Raw genomic sequence first — 19,787 nt, forward strand, 5'->3', positions numbered from 1 at the left:
TTAAATAAGAAAATCACATTTCAGTAGGCCTTTAAGAGCTACATAAATCAATTGTGATTAGTTTGTTGTGTCTTTAAACAAAACAAATACCGTATTTTTCGGATTATAAATTGCAGTTTTTTTTCATAGTGCGACTTATACTCAGGAGCGACTTATGTGTGAAATTATTAACACATTAGCGTAAAATATCAAATAATATTATTTATCTCATTCACGTAAGAGACTAGACGTATAAGATTTCATGGGATTTAGCGATTAGGAGTGAGAGATTGTTTGGTAAACGTATAGCATGTTCTATATGTTATAGTTATTTGAATGACTCTTACCATAATATGTTACGTTAACATACCAGGCACGTTCTCAGTTGGTTATTTATGCCTCACTTATTCAGCCTGTTGTTCATTATTCTTTATTTATTTTAGATTGCTTTTCAAATGTCTATTCTTGGTGTTGGCTTTCAGGGGCGCCGAAAAGGGGGGGTAAAGGAGACGGATTCTAGGGGCCCATGATGGAGGGGGGCCCAGAGAGGCCCCTAATGATGATGAAATTATAATACAGAAAAAATAATGACACTAAGTTATTAACTAACATGTAATCACACATGTTTTATTTTCCATGTCCTGGTAACAATACCTTTTATTTGTTTTGGAAGCATCAACCCCTGCAGGGCCCTCCTTTCCCCCCTCTATTTACGTAAAATGGTTCAGTCCGACTGGATCAGCTGCAGGTAGAGCACAGGCGATTTGTCACAGACAGCGCCACAGCGGGCAAAGCGGAGGAGACAGCAGTATGCCTCAAAAATCAGGCAGCCAAAAAAGAAAGGAAAAGAAAATAAGAGAGGAGAAGGAGTTGAAGGGTCGACAATATGTCACCCAATATTTAGGTCCACAATGCGGATCGGTGCGGCGTCTTCAGTAATGCGGACGCTGTATCGATCCGTTGTGGTGAAGAAGGAGCTGAGCCGGAAGGCGAAGCTCTCAATTTACCGGTCGATCTACGTTCTCATCCTCACCTATGGTCATGAGCTTTGAGTTATGACCGAAAGGACAAGATCGCGGGTACAAGCGGCCAAAATGAGTTTCCTCCGCCACCCCCACCTGGGGCTCTCCCTTAGAGATAGGGTGAGAAGCTCTGCCATCCAGGGGGAGCTCAAAGTAAAGCCGCTGCTCCTCCACATCGAGAGGAGCCAGATGAGGTGGTTCGGGCATCTGGTCAGGATGCCACCCGAACGCCTCCCTAGGGAGGTGTTTAGGGCACGTCCTACCGGTAGGAGGCCGCGGGGAAGACCCAGGACACGTTGGGAAGACTATGTCTCCCGGCTGGCCTGGGAACGCCTCGGGGTCCCACAGGAAGAGCTGGACAAAGTGGTTGGGGAGAGGGAAGTCTGGGCTTCCCTGCTTAGGCTACTGCCCCCGCGACCCGACCTCGGATAAGCGGAAGAAGATGGATGGATGGATGGATGTCTCAGGAAAGACTTTGCAGTTTTGCCATGCTGTCAATTGAGAGTCAGTTGGCTAGAAAGCTGGACTTCAAAGACCTGATAAGTGATTTTGCACGTGAGAAGGCTCGGCGTTGGGCTTTTGGTGAGAAAAGTTGAGCAAGGACCAGTGATTGAAAGGTTGCAAAAGGAAGCTTGACTCAGTCTGCAATGTTATATTATATATATATATTCACCATTCTTTCATATATCAAGTTCTACTTAAATTATGAGAAATCATATATGGCCATTTTGTATTCTGATGGCGTTTTTGTTTTTGCTGAGATTTTTTTTCTCTCCACTGACTATAATTGCTATTTTTTCATGGAAGAGTTTATTTCCAATTTAAGAATCAGTGGTGCAGCAAATAAATGACTCAAAATGAATTCCATTGTATTCAGAGTGCTCAGTTCTTCCCCTACTGTACATGTCAACTGTGATGCTGTTCTTCTTTCAAAAATATGGTAATGATAGTCAAAAATACCATTAAAATGCATAATTGTATGTAAAATAGCATCAAAAAATGTTGCCGCTGTGTTGGGGGCCCTGTAAAGATTATTTTCATGGGGCCCAAAATCCCTAGCGGCGCCCCTGTTGGCTTTTATCAAATAAATTTCCCCCAAAAGTGCGACTTATATATGTTTTTTCCCTTTTTTATGATGCATTTTCGGCCGGTGCGACTTATACTCCAGAGCGATTTATACTCTGAAAAATACTGTATTTATTTTCATTTTAACTTTTATTTTTGGAATGTATGATAATATAATATTAGTTGCATTATTAGAGATTATAACTAATCTCTTATAAACATTGAAATTCTAAGTTAATTATTATTTGCAAAAAAAAAAAAAAAAGTTTATGAGTTTGAACATCAAATATCTTGTCTTTGTAGTGCATTCAATTGAATATGGGTTGAAAATGATTTGCAAATAATTGTATTCCGTTTATATTTACATCTAACACAATTTCCCAACTCATATGGAAACGGGGTTTGTATTTATATATATATATATATATATATATATATATATATATATATATATATATATATAGTACAGTATAAAGTAATGAAAACACAGTTGTTCTACTAACTGTACTGTACTTGCTGCTTACTTTTAAAAAAAAATAACACCTACCTTTCACTATTTGAGTAGCCTTTGTTCTGCCATTTGAGTACTGGCGAGCGATCTCTGAATCTGGGAACATATCCTTCACGGATTTGTTGAAAACATCCGCAAATGAGAACGGGATGTTGCTTGCAAGGTGGCCCATAATTCTGCATTGCCGCCGTCTTGTGCTTCTCTGACCGTTCATGAGTGACTATATCCATTTGGCCACCGTGTTATGGGTTATAGAATATAAACCTATGGATAATGGAGACATATATAATAGTCTCCTTTTCAGGTGAGAGAGGACGCTAAAGGCAGTGCCTTTAAGGCACACCCCCAATATAGTTGTCCGGCTGGAAATCGGGAGAAATTCGGGAGACTGGTTGTCCCGGGAGATTTTCGGGAGAGGCACTGAAATTCGGGAGTCTCCCGGAAAAAGTATGGTATAACACTCGATTAAGTTTCACCCTACGACTAAAAACTCCAGTAAAATATTATGAAATACACCCAAATTGAGTCAATATTTTGAATATACAAAAATGAAAAATCACTTTGCATGAAGTACTTGGTGATTATAGTGTGAATGTTCCAAAGCATTATAGCACACATATGCTTTTCTACACCAAAATGCATCTATTTATTCAACTTCTGCTTCTTCTCCACATTTTGGTGCGCTCTACCTTCCACATTTTTCAGCCCATTCAAAGCCTTCCAACTTCAAACTGTTCACCTACTCAAGACTCGCGGGATTTCCCTTGACCGATTCCAAAAAATTCCCAGATTTCCCCAAATTCCCGGTTTTACGGGACATTTTTCCCATTCAATATGAATTGGCCATTTTTCAAACTTTCACCATTTCCAGATTTTTCCACCCATTCAAGCCATTCCACCTTCAACACATTCCACCATCCTGGAATTTCAATTATACTTGTTTTCTAAGTTCAAAAAACTTCCAGGATTTTCCAGGAATTCCTGCTTTTCCAAAGCCCTTTTTCCACCCTTTTTGTCTGGCGACTACTCCTCCCACATTTGTCAACCCACTTCAACAGTTCCACCGTCAAAACACTCCTCTTAATCAGGACAAAAAAACCGAAGTTGTTTTTTGAACTGTAAAAACTCTCGGTTTTCCCGAAATTCCAGGAATTCCGTAATACCATTTCTCAATTCAACATGTTACAACTTCAACATTTATCGAACGGTTTGAAAAATTCCAACACCAACCATTTCAACTCTTTCAGACCATTGAGGTTTTTTAACATTTTCAAAAAAAATCCCGCTTTTCCCGAAATTCCCAAATTTTTGGTAAATTCCCATTGAAATCAATGTGACATTCTTCAAAGTTCCACAATTCCCACATTTTTCATCTGATTCAAACTGTTCAAACTTCTAAATATTCAGCCTGTTTGGGAATTGTGTGCTCTACTTCAACAATTCTAAAAAAAATTCCCGGATTTCCAATATATATATATTTTTTTTCATTTTTGTCATTCAAAATGAATTGTCCAAATTCCCACATTCTTTAATCCATTCAAAGCATTCCACCTTCAACACATTCCACTCATCCTGGACATTCAAACTAACCCTTTCCCAAGTTCCAAACTAAATTCCGGTTCTCCTGGAAATTGCAACTCTTCAACGTTCAAACCATTCCAACATTGAAACTATTCTTCCATTCATTGGAGCAACAAGTTGAAAAACTTATTGGGGTGTTACCATTTAGTGGTCAATTGTACGGAATATGTACTGAACTGTGCAATCTACTAATAAAAGTTTCAATCAATCAATCAATCAATCCCTGCTAACCCACCAGTGCCTCCATGGAAATGCCCACCTCTACCTCAAAGAACTGCTCACCCCCAAATCCTCCACACGACACCTCCGCTCCGGACAGGCTAACCTCCTCCAACCTCCGAGGACAAAGCTACGGACAATGGGAGACCGGGCTTTTTGCTCCACCGCTCCCAGTCTGTGGAACGCTCTCCCTGACCACCTGAGGGCACCACAGACTGTGGATGCTTTTAAAAAAGGCTTAAAAGCCCTTCTTTTTAAAAAAGCCTCTTTTTTTTATTTAGATATATGCATATGCATACTAGTTATAGCTATTTGGCTGTTCTAGTTTTTATTTTTATTTATTAGGGACCGAGTTCCTTTGGGACAGAGGACCCTATTGTATTTCTAGCATTTTATTATTATACCACCGCCTCTTTGAGCTGTAATTTGACCCCCTTGACATGCTTAAAAACTCCCCAAATTGGACACACACATCAAGAATGGCCAAAATTGCGATCTAATCAAAAAACCAAACCGCTCTCGCGTCCCCTGGGAATAAAACACAGACAAAACTGCCTGTAACTCCCAGTAGGAATGTCGTAGAGACATGAAACAAAAACCTCTATGTAGGTCTCACTTAGACCTGTATTTCATACACTGGCAAGACCCAGCAAAAATCAACAGGAAGTTTGCAATTCCCCCTTCAAAACAAAAGTTGTGTAAAAACAGTCACCTTTTATCAAACATTATCTCCTCTGAGCGCGTTTGTCGTGTCGGCTTCAATTTAGCACAGGTGAGAGATTGAACCCTTCTGATTAAAAGTTGATGAAAGACTTTTAATTACTGCTCCGGTTTGTATTTTATGAGCCCTCAAAGTCAGTCCCGTCCATAACTGCTTGCAGCTTTAATTTCTTTATTATCTTTTTTTTTTTTTTTTAATACACTGTAGCACTTTGAGATTGTTTACTCAATATAAAGTGCTTTTTACAAATAAAATCTATTATTAATATTATATGTTGCTGGTGTATTGATCATTGCTAATAATATCCAAATCCACTTCATTTTCAACTTAATTTGAGTAAAATCAATTAATCATCCTTTCCAACTCATTCCTTTTTTAATTTAACATGTAGGCAACTAGTACATAACTCCTTTTTTGTATGTAAACCAAAACACATTTTACCATGGGAAATAATGTAAATCGAATTAATCAGCTCCAGACACCCCCAAAAATATAATAAATAATTATACTTCTACATGCAGAAAACAATGGCAATTACAGATAAATGTTGAGTGAAATGCAATAAACTAACATTTTACGTAGCTTTTATCTTTATTGGAGACTCTTGACAGGGATGAGCGTTAACATCGTTTCTCACCTTCTTTATCAGTGTGCCAGCACTCGTGTTGTATCCAAAAACATGTCGAGACAACACCACTTTGTTTATCAACAGATACATTCAAGAGCGCTTTGCTCTCTACAGAACTCTGCAGAAAAGTAAGAGGGACGTTATTATCACCCATGATGTGGTGCGTTCAGGGACACTTCAGCGTAGTAATCATTGATTTGGCTTCATGCTGCTTTAAAAATCACATAGACTTAGTGAGTCACCATGGTGGTTTTAAATCGCACCAAGAACCAAGACATATTTTTGGTAAAAAAAAAAAAATATTTGCCTAAAATGAAACATAACAGAGAGAATTAAAGTGTCAGATTTAAAAAAAATCCCCGTTTTTTACTTTACGCTTTCACTTTCTAGTGTCTGGCTTTCAGTTTCGTTTTACGGGAAAGGCCTGCAGAATACACGTGTACACACACACACACACACACACACACACGCACACACACACAGTTTTAGCAACGTTTCTCTTGTACTGCCTGGGGGGAAAAAGAAAAACTTTCTTTTCTCGTGACGGGTAATCGTTTTCTACATTTGTGTGCACTATAATTGTTGTACAGCACTGGGTGTATTTTAGTGTATGTTTTTGGTCATTCAATTTTCGTATCCATCCATCCATTTTCTACCGCTTGTCCCTTTTGGGGTCGCGGGGGTGTGCTGGAGCCTATCTCAGCTGCATTCGGATCAGATAAAACAAACTACGAAGGGTGTATTCGAATTTTATTTTGAAATACAGAAAAATGCAATCGAAATACAAAGTGCTTCTTCTTTCGTGAATAATGATATCTAAAATACGGATTGTTTTTCATTTGCTATTTTATGTAACAACAATTAAAATCACCAGTCAGTAGAAACAAAAAACGGACTAAAACGCAAGTTCTTTTATATTCGGACACCGAAACCGGAAGTTGCTATTTAAAGACGGTTTGAAGATGTTTCCTGTTGGAAAGACCAAATGATAATGTTATTTATATATATATAAATACCATAATATAAAACACCACACTGTTTTTTTTTCCTGACAGTTTTTCTTAGTAAGTATAAAATGATAGTAAAACCGTCTTAAGATGTACTTACTGCTTTTTCAATACGAAAACATTTTCGTTTTTCAGTTTTTTGAATGTCTGAATAAAATTCAAATAAACATGACTTTTTATTTCCCATTGATAAACAAAAAAAAAAAAAAAACGACCAACAGAGGCATTTTAAGTCATTTTTTTCATTTTGTGAGCGCTGTTGGACCGGATGTGACACGTAGCATTATTGTTGTGCAACCGGAAGTATCTGACGGGTCCAACAAAACCTTGAATGCTTTTGGATAGAGACGTCCTTGTTGACAAGGTAGTCTCTCTCCAGTTCCTTTCCTTTTTTTCTGAGCTTTTATCCAATTCTATTAAACCCTCGGTTACACTTGTATGTCTATTTTACACAATGGAGCCTTTAATGGAGCGACTGAAGAAAATGCGAAACAAAGGGAAATGACCGGAAATGACGTCACAGTCCCGTCAAAGGTCACGCTAAGAAAATAAAATTCGCTAAAGGTTGCTCACAATTATATACGCTAAGAATAAATAATCATTAGTGGAGGTAATAAAAGTGAATGAACGCATGTGTTACACGCTGTAAAAGTATTTGTTTGTGGGAAATAATTGCCTGACATGATGTTTTTCTCCAGGAACAGCCCCACAAAAGAAACTTGGCAACCTGTTTAAGACAAGTTATGTCTTTTCTTCAATTGATTTGAACCCACTTTTGATTTTAATAATAATAACTAGTCTGTGCACAGCTCATAAGTCAACACACACAATCATATTTTACTTGGCCACTCCATCACTTACTTGTGTTTGTCCCTTCACACCTTTTACAACGTCACCCCAGTAATTCATCATAACTTCAATGAACCGCAGTTCTCCAGCACTCATGCAGCTCGGACCATCATGCTTGATGCCGGCAAGACACAAATACACTATGTTGCCAAAAGTACTTGGCCACCTGCCTTGACTCACATATGAACTTGAAGTGCCATCCCATTCCTAACACATAGGGTTCAATATGATGTTGCAGCTATTACAGCTTCAACTCTTCTGGGAAGGCTGTCCACAAGGTTGCGGAGTGTGTTTGTAGCAATTTTCCACCGTTCTTCCAATAGTGCACCACGAGAAGGCCTGGCTCTCAGTCTCCGTTGCAGTTCATCCCAAAGGTGTTCTATCGGGTTCAGGTCAGGACTCTGTGCAGGCCAGTCAAGTTCATCCACAGCAGACTCTGTCATCCATGTCTTTATGGACCTTGCTTTGTGCACTGGTGCACAGTCATGTTGGAAGAGGAAGGGGCCCGCTCCAAAGTGTTCCCACAAGGTTGGGAGCATGGAATTGTCCAAAATGTTTTGGTATCCTGGAGTATTCAAAGTTCCTTTCACTGAAAAACCACCCCACACCATAATTCCTCCTCCACCAAATTTCCCACTCGGCACAAAGCAGTCCGAAATGTAGCGTTCTCCTGGCAACCTCCAAACCCAGACTGGTCCATCAGGTTGCCAGATGGAAAAGTGTGAGGGATGTCCTCACTTTTGTCAGTCAGCATAATTAAAGTGGCAGACATTTGAGTGTAAAGTGAACTAACATTGGTTTTCCTTCCACCTGTGTGCAGCTGGGATAGGCTCCAGCACCCCCCGCGGCCCTGTGAGGGACAAGCGGTAGGAAATGTAAGGATGGCTATTTAATATATCGATGTGAAAGCTCCAGTCAGAGTGTAGAAGTTGTACTAGCACAGTGTGTTATCTAGGCTCCCCAGTGGGGGGTCTGAGGGGGTCCCCACCCTCCGCTCTGTTTAAAAGGGCTCTCAACAGCTGCTTATTGAGATAAAGGTTGAAAGTGACACGCGGAGAACATGCAAACTCCACACAGGAAGACTTCGAGCCCGGGGATCAAACCCAAGACCTTCTTATTGTGAGGCACATGTACTAACCCCTAGGCCACCGCGCTGCCCCATATTCATACCAAAGAAGAAGAATAAACACTTAAAAATGGTCAAATAAATCTGCATCGTCTGAAATAAGAAACATGTTAAAGAGGGTGGGGACCCCCTCAGACCCCCCACTGGGGAGCCTAGAAAACACCTCATTGTTATCTCAGTCCACTAAAACATGTGCTAGTACACTTCTACACTTTTATACTTTTATACTTCTACACTTTTATACTTTTATACTTCTACACTTTTACACTTCTACACTTATATACTTCTACACTTTTATACTTTTACACTTCTACACGTTTATACTTTTACACTTTTATACTTCTACACTTTTATACTTTTACACTTCTACACTTTTATACTTTTACACTTTTATACTTCTACACTTTTATACTTTTACACTTCTACACTTTTATAGTTCTACACTTCTACACTTTTATACTTTTACACTTTTATACTTCTACACTTTTATACTTCTACACTTCTACACTTTTATACTTTTACACTTTTATACTTCTACACTTTTATACTTTTACACTTCTACACTTTTATACTTTTACACTTTTATACTTCTACACTTTTATACTTTTACACTTCTACACTTTTATACTTTTACACTTTTATACTTCTACACTTTTATACTTTCACACTTCTACACTTTTTTACTTTTATACTTAAACACTTTTATACTTTTATTTTGAAAGAGTCGGTCAGGTCAGCTGATCTCTGACGGCTGATCTTGAAGATAAAAAGGGACTTTTCAGTCGCCTTCCTCAGTCCAGTCAGTCCAGTCAGTCCAGTCAGTACAGTCAGTACAGTCAGTACAGTAGGAGCCAGCACTCACAGGTAAGGAGAAGCAAACTTCAAACTTTATATTTCAATGTTAGCTTAGCTCTAATAGCTAATAGCAAAGGTCTTTGCATGCTTGCATACTTTTATTTTGTATTCTGCTTCATTTGACTATTCTGCTATATAACTATTTATATATAAAAAAAATAAAAAATAAAAGAAATATATATATATATATATATATATATATATATATATATATATATATATATATATATATATATATATTTATGTGTGTGTGTGTGTGTATATATTCCCTTTTCATGCAGCGTGGCAGAAAAGCAAGCAGAGTAGAAAGTGCAATAAAGTCTTTTAATAAGTCTTCATCATATTGGATGTTTGGCTTCTTACATAACATTTCAACAAATAATAACATTTGAAGAAATGCTGTGAAGTCAAGCGGTGAGTTTGTTGTAGGGAAGAAAAAGGAAAAGAAGAGTTTGAGTTTTCTGAGAAAGAATCACTTTCACTTTCATTTCTGAGGAAATGCAACATAAGTGAAAGTTTGTCTGACTTTGTTATTTTCTGCTTTCTTTTCTTACAGCAACATGGCGACACATGTAAGTCCACTTTTCATTATTACTTACATTCACTTTTATTAGATTATCATTCACTTATATTAGATTATCACTCACTTATATTAGATTGTCACTCACTTATATTAGATTATCACTCACTTATATTAGATTATCATTGATTTATATTATATTATCATTGACTTATATTATCATTGACTTATATTATCACTCACTTATTTTATATTATCACTCACTTATATTATATTATCACTCACTTATTTTATCATTGACTTATATTAGATTATCATTCACTTATATTTTATTATCATTCACTTATATTATCACTCACTTATATTATCATTGACTTATATTATCATTCAATTAAATTATTATCATTCACTTATATTATCATTGACTTATATATTATCATTGACTTATATTATATTATCATTGACTTATATTATATTATCATTGACTTGTATGATATTATCATTGACTTTTATGATATTATCATGGACTTATATTATATTATCATTGACTTATATTATATTATCATTGACTTATATTATATTATCATTGACTTGTATGATATTATCATTGACTTTTATGATATTATCATGGACTTATATTATATTATCATTGACTTATATGATATTACATGGACTTATATGATATTATCATGGACTTATATGATATTATCATTGACTTATATGATATTATCATGGACTTATATGATATTATCATGGACTTATATGATATTATCATGGACTTATTTGATAGCATCATGGACTTATATGATATTATCATTGACTTATATGATGTTATCATTGACTTATATTATATTATCATTGACTTATATATTATCATTGACTTATATTATATTATCATTGACTTATATGATATTATCATTGACTTATATTATCATGGACTTATATGATATTATCATGGACTTATATGATATTATCATGGACTTATATGATATTACTATAGTAATAAGAATATTTCCTCCATGTGTGCCAGCGTGAAGTGAAACCACAGCCTGGGGACTTGATAGAGATCTTCAGGCCGGGCTACCAGCACTGGGCTTTGTATGTGGGCGACGGCTTGGTGGTCCATTTGGCTCCCCCCTGTGAGTTCTGCACTCCTACTTGCATTATACACACACACACACATTATTATTATTATATGATTATTATATTATACCTTGGAGGTGTGTTCAGGCTCCTTGTGTTGGAACTTTGCTTAGTAGTTTAGTTTAGTTGATTAAGGACTGCCATTAGTCTACGCTGCAGTGGAGACTATTCTTCCAGGCAAAACACACATCCATCCATCCATTTACTACCGCTTGTCCCACGAAAGAAAAGATTACAAAGCAGTACAACATGATCAATAATACAATGTTGTAATACAAAAATAGCAACAACAAAAAACAAACAATAACTTGGAGTTTACATAATAATGTTCATACCAAAGATAAAAAGAGCAATATAAAAAAAGATAATATATTTTAGCAAAAATAATGGCCTATAATATACACATTAGTGTACCAAAGACAAACAATAAGTGACAAAAAAGTATCATTCATCCATTTTCTACTGCTTGTCCCACAATCAATAAAATAGTCAATAATCAATAAAAGCAGTCATGACATTAGGTACAATCTAGAATAATCTCTTTCTGCAACACTTAACCTCTTAGTCTATTCTTAAAATCCACTATGCTGGTGATTGACAGCAGACATTGTAGACAAGTAGTTTAGACCAGGGGTGTCAAAGGTACGGCCCCAGGGCCGGATCAGGCCCGCCAACAGCTTTTATCCGGCTCGCTGGATGAGTTTGCCAAGCATAAAAATGAACCTGAAATTTTGGAATGAAAGAAACTGCTGTTCTAAATGTGTCCACTAGATGTCGCAATAGCAATTATTTGTATCTTTGTAGATGATGTACAAAAAAAACCACGTTTCAGTTTCGCAAATTCCTCAGTAAATTCCCCAAAACGTCAGCGTAGAGTTATTGAATCTGTTTAGCTGATTGGAGAGCTAGCTTGCACAACCAGTGGGTCCATGGCCATGACTTCTGTTTTGTTTGATCAGCCGTTTTACTGCCCTGTTACAGACACTGTTTGGAAACAATTAAGGTATGTAAATAAACATTTATCAAATCTTTCTGTGTAAATAACTCATCCCACAACATATATATCTGCAGCTTATAGTCCGGTGTATATGGACTTATAGTCCGGTATATAAGGACTTATAGTCCGGTATATAGTCCGGTATATTTGGACTTACAGTCTGGTATATTTGGACTTATAGTCCAGTATATATGGATTTATAGTCCGGTATACACGGATTTATAGTCCAGTAAATATGGACTTATAGTCCGGTGTATATGGAAAAATATTGTTTTCCCTAAAATGTAGTGGGTGTGGCTTATACACAGGTGCACTCTCTAGTCCGGAAAATACGGTATATCCAAGTTAACCTTCCATATTGTGAGGAAATATCTTACAATGGTGGCTGAAATGTGAAGAGTGAACATTTTATTGTACAATTCATAGTGTGTTGTACAGTATGTACAGAGGTGGTCAAAAGTGTACGTACACTTGTAAAGAACATCATGTCATGGCTGTCTTGACTTTACAATCATTTCTACAACTCTTGTTTTTTTTGTGATAGAGTGATTGGAGTACATACTTGTTGGTCACAAAAAACATTCATGAAGTTTGCTTCTTTTATGAATTTATTATGGGCCTACTGAAAATGTGAGCAAATGTTCTGGGTCAAAAGTATACATACAGCAACATACATGATCAATGTTGGTGATGTAGAAAAGTTACAATCCAATCAAGGTAGCTTCATGGCCTCTTAACTTCATGTGAGTGATTGTGATTGTTGACTTCTCTGAGCACATTTAAATAGGCTCATGTGATGCAGTCATAACAAACGCCACAATGGGAAAGTCAAAGGAACTCTAAAAAAACGAATCATCGACTTGAACAAGTCAGGAAAGTCACTTGGAGCCATTTCAAAGCAGCTTACAGTCCCAAGAGCAACTGTGCAGACAGTTGCTTGTAAGTATAAAGTGCATGGCACAGTTTTGTCACTGCCACGATCAGGAAGAAAACACAAGCTATCACCTGCTGCTGAGAGAAAATTGGATCAGGGTGATCAAGAGTCAACCGAGAACCACCAAAAAGCAGGTCTGCAATCAATTGGAAGCTGCTGGAACACAGGTGTCAGTGTCCACAGTCAAGCGTGTTTTGCATCGCCATGGACTGAGAGGCTACTATTCAAGAAGTAAGCCCTTGCTCCAGAAGCCACACCTTAAGACTCTTCTAAAGTTTGCAGCTGATCACATGGACAAAGATAAGACCTCCCGGAGGTAAGTTCTGTGGTCAGATGAAACAAAAATGGAGCTGTTTGGCCACAATACCCAGCAATATGTTTGGAGGAGAAAAGGTGAGGCCTTTAATCCCAGGAACACCATCCCTACCGTCAAGCATGGTATTGTTGGTAGTATTATGCTCTGGGCCTGTTTTGCTGCCAATGGAACTGGTGCTTTAAATGGGACAATGAAATAGGAGGATTACCTCCAAATTCTTCAGGACAAGCTAAAATCATCAGCTCGGAGGTTGGGTCTTGGGCGCAGTTGGGTGTTCCAACAGGACAATGACCCCAAACACACCTCAAAAGTGGCAAAGGAATAGCTAAATCAGGCTAGAATCAAGGTTTTCCCAAAGTCCTGACTTAAAGGCGTGGACAATGCTGAAGAAACAAGTCCATGTCAGAAAAGCAACTTATTTTGTCAATAGGAGTGGTCAAAAATTCAAGCAAAAGCTTGTGGATGGTGTCGGAGGCAGATATTAACATATATCCGTATTTAAGTGTTACTTCTTTAATTTCATAATCATATTACAAGCTAGTGTTTTTCTTCCAATTGTGGTCTTTTGGTTGTCTGCAAATACTGTGTCCTAACCTTGACGGTGGAATGTAAGGAGGAGAGATACTCCTTCTTTTATCTCTTCTTATGTCCAGGTGCGGAGGACAATGGGCATGTGTTTGGGCTGGAAAGACAAGACAGCGAGGGTGGGAGGGAGAGAGACTTTATAGAATAGAAGTTTTCCATTTCTTGGGGCAGACCATCTTAGCTGCGTGATTGAATGTTCTATGCTGGGCTGGTCTCATTTATATTTGCAAAGCTTTGCAAATATATTACAAAATACCTATTCTGTCTCTGGTGGTTCTTTTACTCAGCTTTAAGTGTCGTAAAGATCTTGGGAGCAACGACCAGAAACTTGAATTCCCTGGGAGGAACAACTGGCCAAAACGCAACAATGGCTACCAAAAGCGCCTTATTGCAGTGAAACTTGCCAAGAGACATGTAAGCAAATATTAACATTGCTGTATGTATGCTTTTGACCCAGCACATTTGCTCACATTTTCAGTAGACCCATAATAAATTCATAAAAGAACCAAACTTCATGAATGTTTTTTTTGTGACCAACAAGTATGTGCTCCAATCACTCTATCACAAATGATTGTAAAATCAAGACAGCCATGACATGATGTTCTTTACAAGTGTACGTACACTTTTGACCACCACTGTAAATATAAAATGGTACCACCTTCACTGTCAGATTCTGCTGACAAAATGATTGATTTGATGGTGTATTACTGTAAATAGAAAAACGGTAACACAGTTTTTTCCAATGGTAAAATTCTAAGGACTAAGCAGCTAGTTTTTTTTAAACTGTAAAATATATTGTCATTTTTAGAATTTAATGGATAACTGGCTTCATAATTATATGTCAGTCATTTATTTATTTCTAATTGAACAACACGTTTGTAATGTTAATGTATGATAATAAGTTGCTTACATTATTAGTAAACACAACACTATTAGTTCATTATTATTACAGATTATAACTATTTTTCAACCTAAATGTACACAAACGTAACTAACAACACATTATTATTACAGATGAATACATAAGTCAAGCAGATATTTGAGTATTTTTTACTTTAAGAACAAAAAAAACTATTGGATAGGGCAGCACGGTAGAAGAGGGGTTTGTGCGTTTGCCTCACAATAAGAAGGTCCTGGGTTCGAACCTGCATTTGGGATCTTTCTGTGTGGAGTTTGCATGTTCTCCCCGTGACTGTGTGGGTTCTACCTCCAAAGACATGCACCTGGGGATAGGCTCCTCCCACCTCCAAAGACATGCACCTGGAGATAGGCCCCTCCCACCTCCAAAGACATGCACCTGGGGATAGGCCCCTCCCACCTCCAAAGACATACACCTGGGGATAGGTTGATTGGCAGCACTAAATGGTCCCTAGTGTGTGAATGTTGTCTGTCTATCTGTGTTGGCCCTGTGATGAGGTGGCGACTTGTCCAGGGTGCACCCCGCCTTCCGCCCGATTGTAGCTGGGATAGGCTCCAGCACCCCGCGATCCAGAACGGGACAAGCGGTAGAAAATGGATGGATGGATGGAAACTATTGGATAGAATAATGTGCAATTGCATACAGTACATGTATTTATTTCATTCAAAGGACAAATACTTTATTGACTCATGATTCTCAGGCTTTGGCGGGCCATATAAAATGAAGTGGCAGGCCATATAAAGTGACGTGGCAGGCCATATAAAATGAATTGGCAGGTCATATAAAATGAAGCGGAAGGCCATATAAAATGATGTGGCGGGCCATAAAAAAATGAAGTGGCAGGTCATATAAAATGAATCGGCAGGCCATATAAAATGATGTGGCGGGCCATAAAAATGAAGCGACGGGCCATATAAAATGATGCGGCGGGCCATGTAAAATGAAGCGGCGGGCCATATAAAATGAAGCGGCGGGCCATTTTAAATGATGCGGCAGGCCATATAAAATGAAGTGGTGGGCCATTTAAAATTAATTGGCAGGCCATATAAAAGGAAGTTGCAGGCCATAGAAAATGAAGTTGCGGGCCAAATAAAATGAAACGGCGGGCCATATAAAATGAAGCGGCAGGCCATAAAAAATGAAGTGGTGGGCCATATAAAATGAAGTGGCAGGCCATATAAAATGAAGTTGCAGGCCATAGAAAATGAAGTTGCGGGCCAAATAAAATGATGCGGCAGGCCATGTAAAATGAAGTGGCAGGCCAAATAAAATGAGGCGGCAGGCCATATAAAATGAAGTGGCAGGCCATGCAAAATGATGCGGCAGGCCATGTAAAATGAGGTGGCAGGCCATATAAAATGATGTGGCATGCCATATAAAATGAAGTGGCGGGCCATTTAAAATGAAGTGGCAGGCCATATAAAATGATGTGGCGGGCCATATAAAATGATGTGGCGGGCCATATAAAATGATGTGGCAGGCCATGTAAAATGAAGTGGCGGGCCATATAAAATGATGTGGCATGCCATATAAAATGAAGTGGCGGGCCATTTAAAATGAAGTGGCAGGCCATATAAAATGATGTGGCGGGCCATATAAAATTATGTGGCAGGCCATGTAAAATGAAGTGGTGGGCCATATAAAATGAAGTGGCAGGCCATATAAAATGAAGTTGCAGGCCATAGAAAATGAAGTTGCGGGCCAAATAAAATGATGCGGCAGGCCATGTAAAATGAAGTGGCAGGCCAAATAAAATGAGGCGGCAGGTTATATAAAATGAAGTGGCAGGCCATGCAAAATGATGCGGCAGGCCATGTAAAATGAAGTGGTGGGCCATATAAAATGAAGTGGCAGGCCATATAAAATGAAGTTGCAGGCCATAGAAAATGAAGTTGCGGGCCAAATAAAATGATGCGGCAGGCCATGTAAAATGAAGTGGCAGGCCAAATAAAATGAGGCGGCAGGCCATATAAAATGAAGTGGCAGGCCATGCAAAATGATGCGGCAGGCCATGTAAAATGATGTGGCGGGCCATGTAAAATGAGGTGGCAGGCCATATAAAATGATGTGGCATGCCATATAAAATGAAGTGGCGGGCCATTTAAAATGAAGTGGCAGGCCATATAAAATGATGTGGCGGGCCATATAAAATGATGTGGCGGGCCATATAAAATTATGTGGCAGGCCATGTAAAATGAAGTGGCGGGCCATATAAAATGAAGTGGCGGGCCATATAAAATGATGTGGCAGGCCATGTATAATGAAGTGGCAGGCCATATAAAATGATGTGGCAGGCCAGTTGCTTTTACAGCTGTGTTTCAGAGTAAAGCGTTCATTGTAATTCTGCCATCAAGTGTTTGACAGAATTGAAAGAGGGTGTTGTTGAAATGCACTTTCCTCATGGCAGCGGAGTGTCCAGGTGCGGGCCCCAGCAGCATGATGTCCATCTTGGCGGACAGGGGCCTGGTGAAGATGGAGGAGCTGTGGACGGTGGTGGGGAACGATCGCTACCGAGTCAACAACATCCTGGATGACAAATACCAACCCCGCTCAGTCTATGTCATCGTGAGAGAAGCCAAAAGGCTGGTGGGCCACATGGTGTCCTACAGCCTCTTCAGTGCAAACTGTGAGCACTTTGTCACCAACCTGCGCTACGGAAAACCAGAGTCCCGCCAGGTAGGGCTTTTATTTTGAAGGAGTTGACCTTTGTACGCCACCTCCATGGACATGACACGTAACAGTTGTACTTAAGACATGTTGCAAGTGAGAGTGGCCTGATTGAAGCGCCTACATTTAGCAATGTCCAGATACTACTTTTAACTTCCCATTGATCCGATATCAGCACCAATCATTCATACACTATATTGCCAAAAGTATTTGGCCACCTGCCTTGACTCACATATGACCTTGAAGTGCCATCCCATTCCTAACCCATAGGGTTCAATATGACCTTTTGCAGCTATTACAGCTTCAACTCTTGCAGAATGTGTTTATAGGAATTTTCCACCATTCTTCCAAAAGTGCATTGGTGAGGTCACACACTGATGTTGGTGGAGAAGGCCTGGCTCTCGGTCTCCGTTCTAATTCATCCCAAAGGTGTTATATCGGGTTCAGGTCAGGACTCTGTGCAGGCCAGTCAAGTTCATCCACACAAGACTCCGTCATCCATGTCTTTATGGACCTTGCTTTGTTGGAAGAGGAATGGGCCCGCTCCAAACTGTTCCCACAAGGTTGGGAGCATGGAATTGTCCAAAATGTTTGGTATCCTGGAGCATTCAAAGTTCCTTTCACTGGAACTAAGGGGCCAAGCCCAAGTCCTGAAAAACAACCCCACACCATAAGTCCCCCTCCACCAAATTTCACACTCAGCACAATGCAGTCCAAAATGTAGCGTTCTCCTGGAAACCTCCAAACCCAGACTGGTCCATCAGATTGCCAGATGGAAAAGCGTGATTCATCAGTCCAGAGAAGGCATCTCCACTGCTCTAGAGTCCGGTGGTGATGTCCTTTACACCACTGCATCCCACGCTTTGCATTGGACTTGGTGATGTAGGGCTTAGATGCAGCTGCTCGGCCATGAGAACCCATCCCATGAAGCTCTCTGCGTACTGTACGTGGGCTAATTGGAAGGTCACATGAAGTAGCAACTGACCGTGCAGAAAGTCTTTGCACTATGCTAACCCTCTCTGTCAGTTTACGTGACCTACCACTTGGTGGCTGAGTTGCTGTTGTTCCCAAACTCTTCACTGTTCTTATAATAAAGTTGACTTTGGAATATTTAGGAGCGGGGAAAATTTCAGGACTGGATTTGTTGCACAGGTGGCATCCTATGACAGTTCCAGAGAGCGGCCCATTCTTTCACAAATGTTTGTAGAAACAGGCTCCATGCCTAAGTGCTTGATTTGATACGCCTGTGATTAGGACACCTGGTTCTCATCATTTGGATGGCTGGCCAAGTACTTTTGGCAACATAGTGTACCTTGTGCTGTGACCGTCAATATTTTAATCAGGCAAATAAAAGGGAAACATCTATGAATGGAGTTTTGTTGTTAAAGAGTGTCATCTCTCTTTGCAGGTGCTCCAGGCGGTAGAAGCGACCGTGTGGACAGGTTTGGGCCTTGGTGCGGGGGCCCTTGCAGCTGTAGCTCTGTTTGAACTGACTGGCAACAAGAACCAGGACAGGCACAAACAGTAACACACTGATGGAACGTTCACCAGCAGAGCCTTAGACACTTAAACAATCAGACGGCATTACCATACTACATTTGTACACCTTTTATATGCTGCCAATGTTATGTTTTTATCAAACGAAGGGAAGCTTTTTTATATATCTACAGAAATTTACACTATTTTAATAATGCTAATAAATCCTCCATTTTACTCTAATGTGACATGTTTTAATTGTCAATGTGAATAAAAGTATTTGAAGGCATCTTATTTCATCGTTCTTTGTTTAGGTGTCCTTGGATGCATCCTTGTTTTATGGAGGTGGTCCACCTCACCAAAGCCCTCAGAGGGCCGCTTTATGATATCAGTCAGTCCCTCCAGGATGTTGTGATCGCACCAATTCACCCAAATTCAACCAATCCCTGCACATTATGGGCGGCAACCAAACTTTGCCGAATCTCCGCAAATTTGTTTTGCATCACCATGGACTGAGAGGCTACCATGCAAGAAGGAAGCTCTTGCTCCAGAAGCCACACCTTAAAGGGGAACATTATCACCAGACCTACGTAAGCGTCAATATATACCTTGATGTTGCAGAAAAAAGACCATATATTTTTTAAACCGATTTCCGAACTCTAAATGG

At 39.2% G+C, this 19,787-nt stretch overlaps 1 protein-coding gene across 1 annotated transcript; it reads left to right on the plus strand.

Moving 5' to 3' along the window:
- The first annotated feature begins 7,009 nt into the window (after window positions 1-7,009).
- On the plus strand, window positions 7,010-19,409 carry LOC133576757 (phospholipase A and acyltransferase 4-like). Its single transcript, XM_061930096.1, has 6 exons — window positions 7,010-7,097; window positions 8,403-8,457; window positions 9,431-9,572; window positions 10,120-10,135; window positions 11,114-11,222; window positions 17,385-19,409. Exons 4-6 carry the CDS (start codon window positions 10,124-10,126, stop codon window positions 17,669-17,671), a joined length of 408 nt encoding a protein of 135 aa, XP_061786080.1. The 5' UTR covers window positions 7,010-7,097; window positions 8,403-8,457; window positions 9,431-9,572; window positions 10,120-10,123; the 3' UTR covers window positions 17,672-19,409.
- The last annotated feature ends 378 nt before the right edge of the window (window positions 19,410-19,787 follow it).

This window comes from Nerophis lumbriciformis, linkage group LG36, assembly GCF_033978685.3.
Source record: "Nerophis lumbriciformis linkage group LG36, RoL_Nlum_v2.1, whole genome shotgun sequence".
In the NCBI taxonomy this organism is placed as follows: Eukaryota; Metazoa; Chordata; class Actinopteri; order Syngnathiformes; family Syngnathidae; genus Nerophis; species Nerophis lumbriciformis.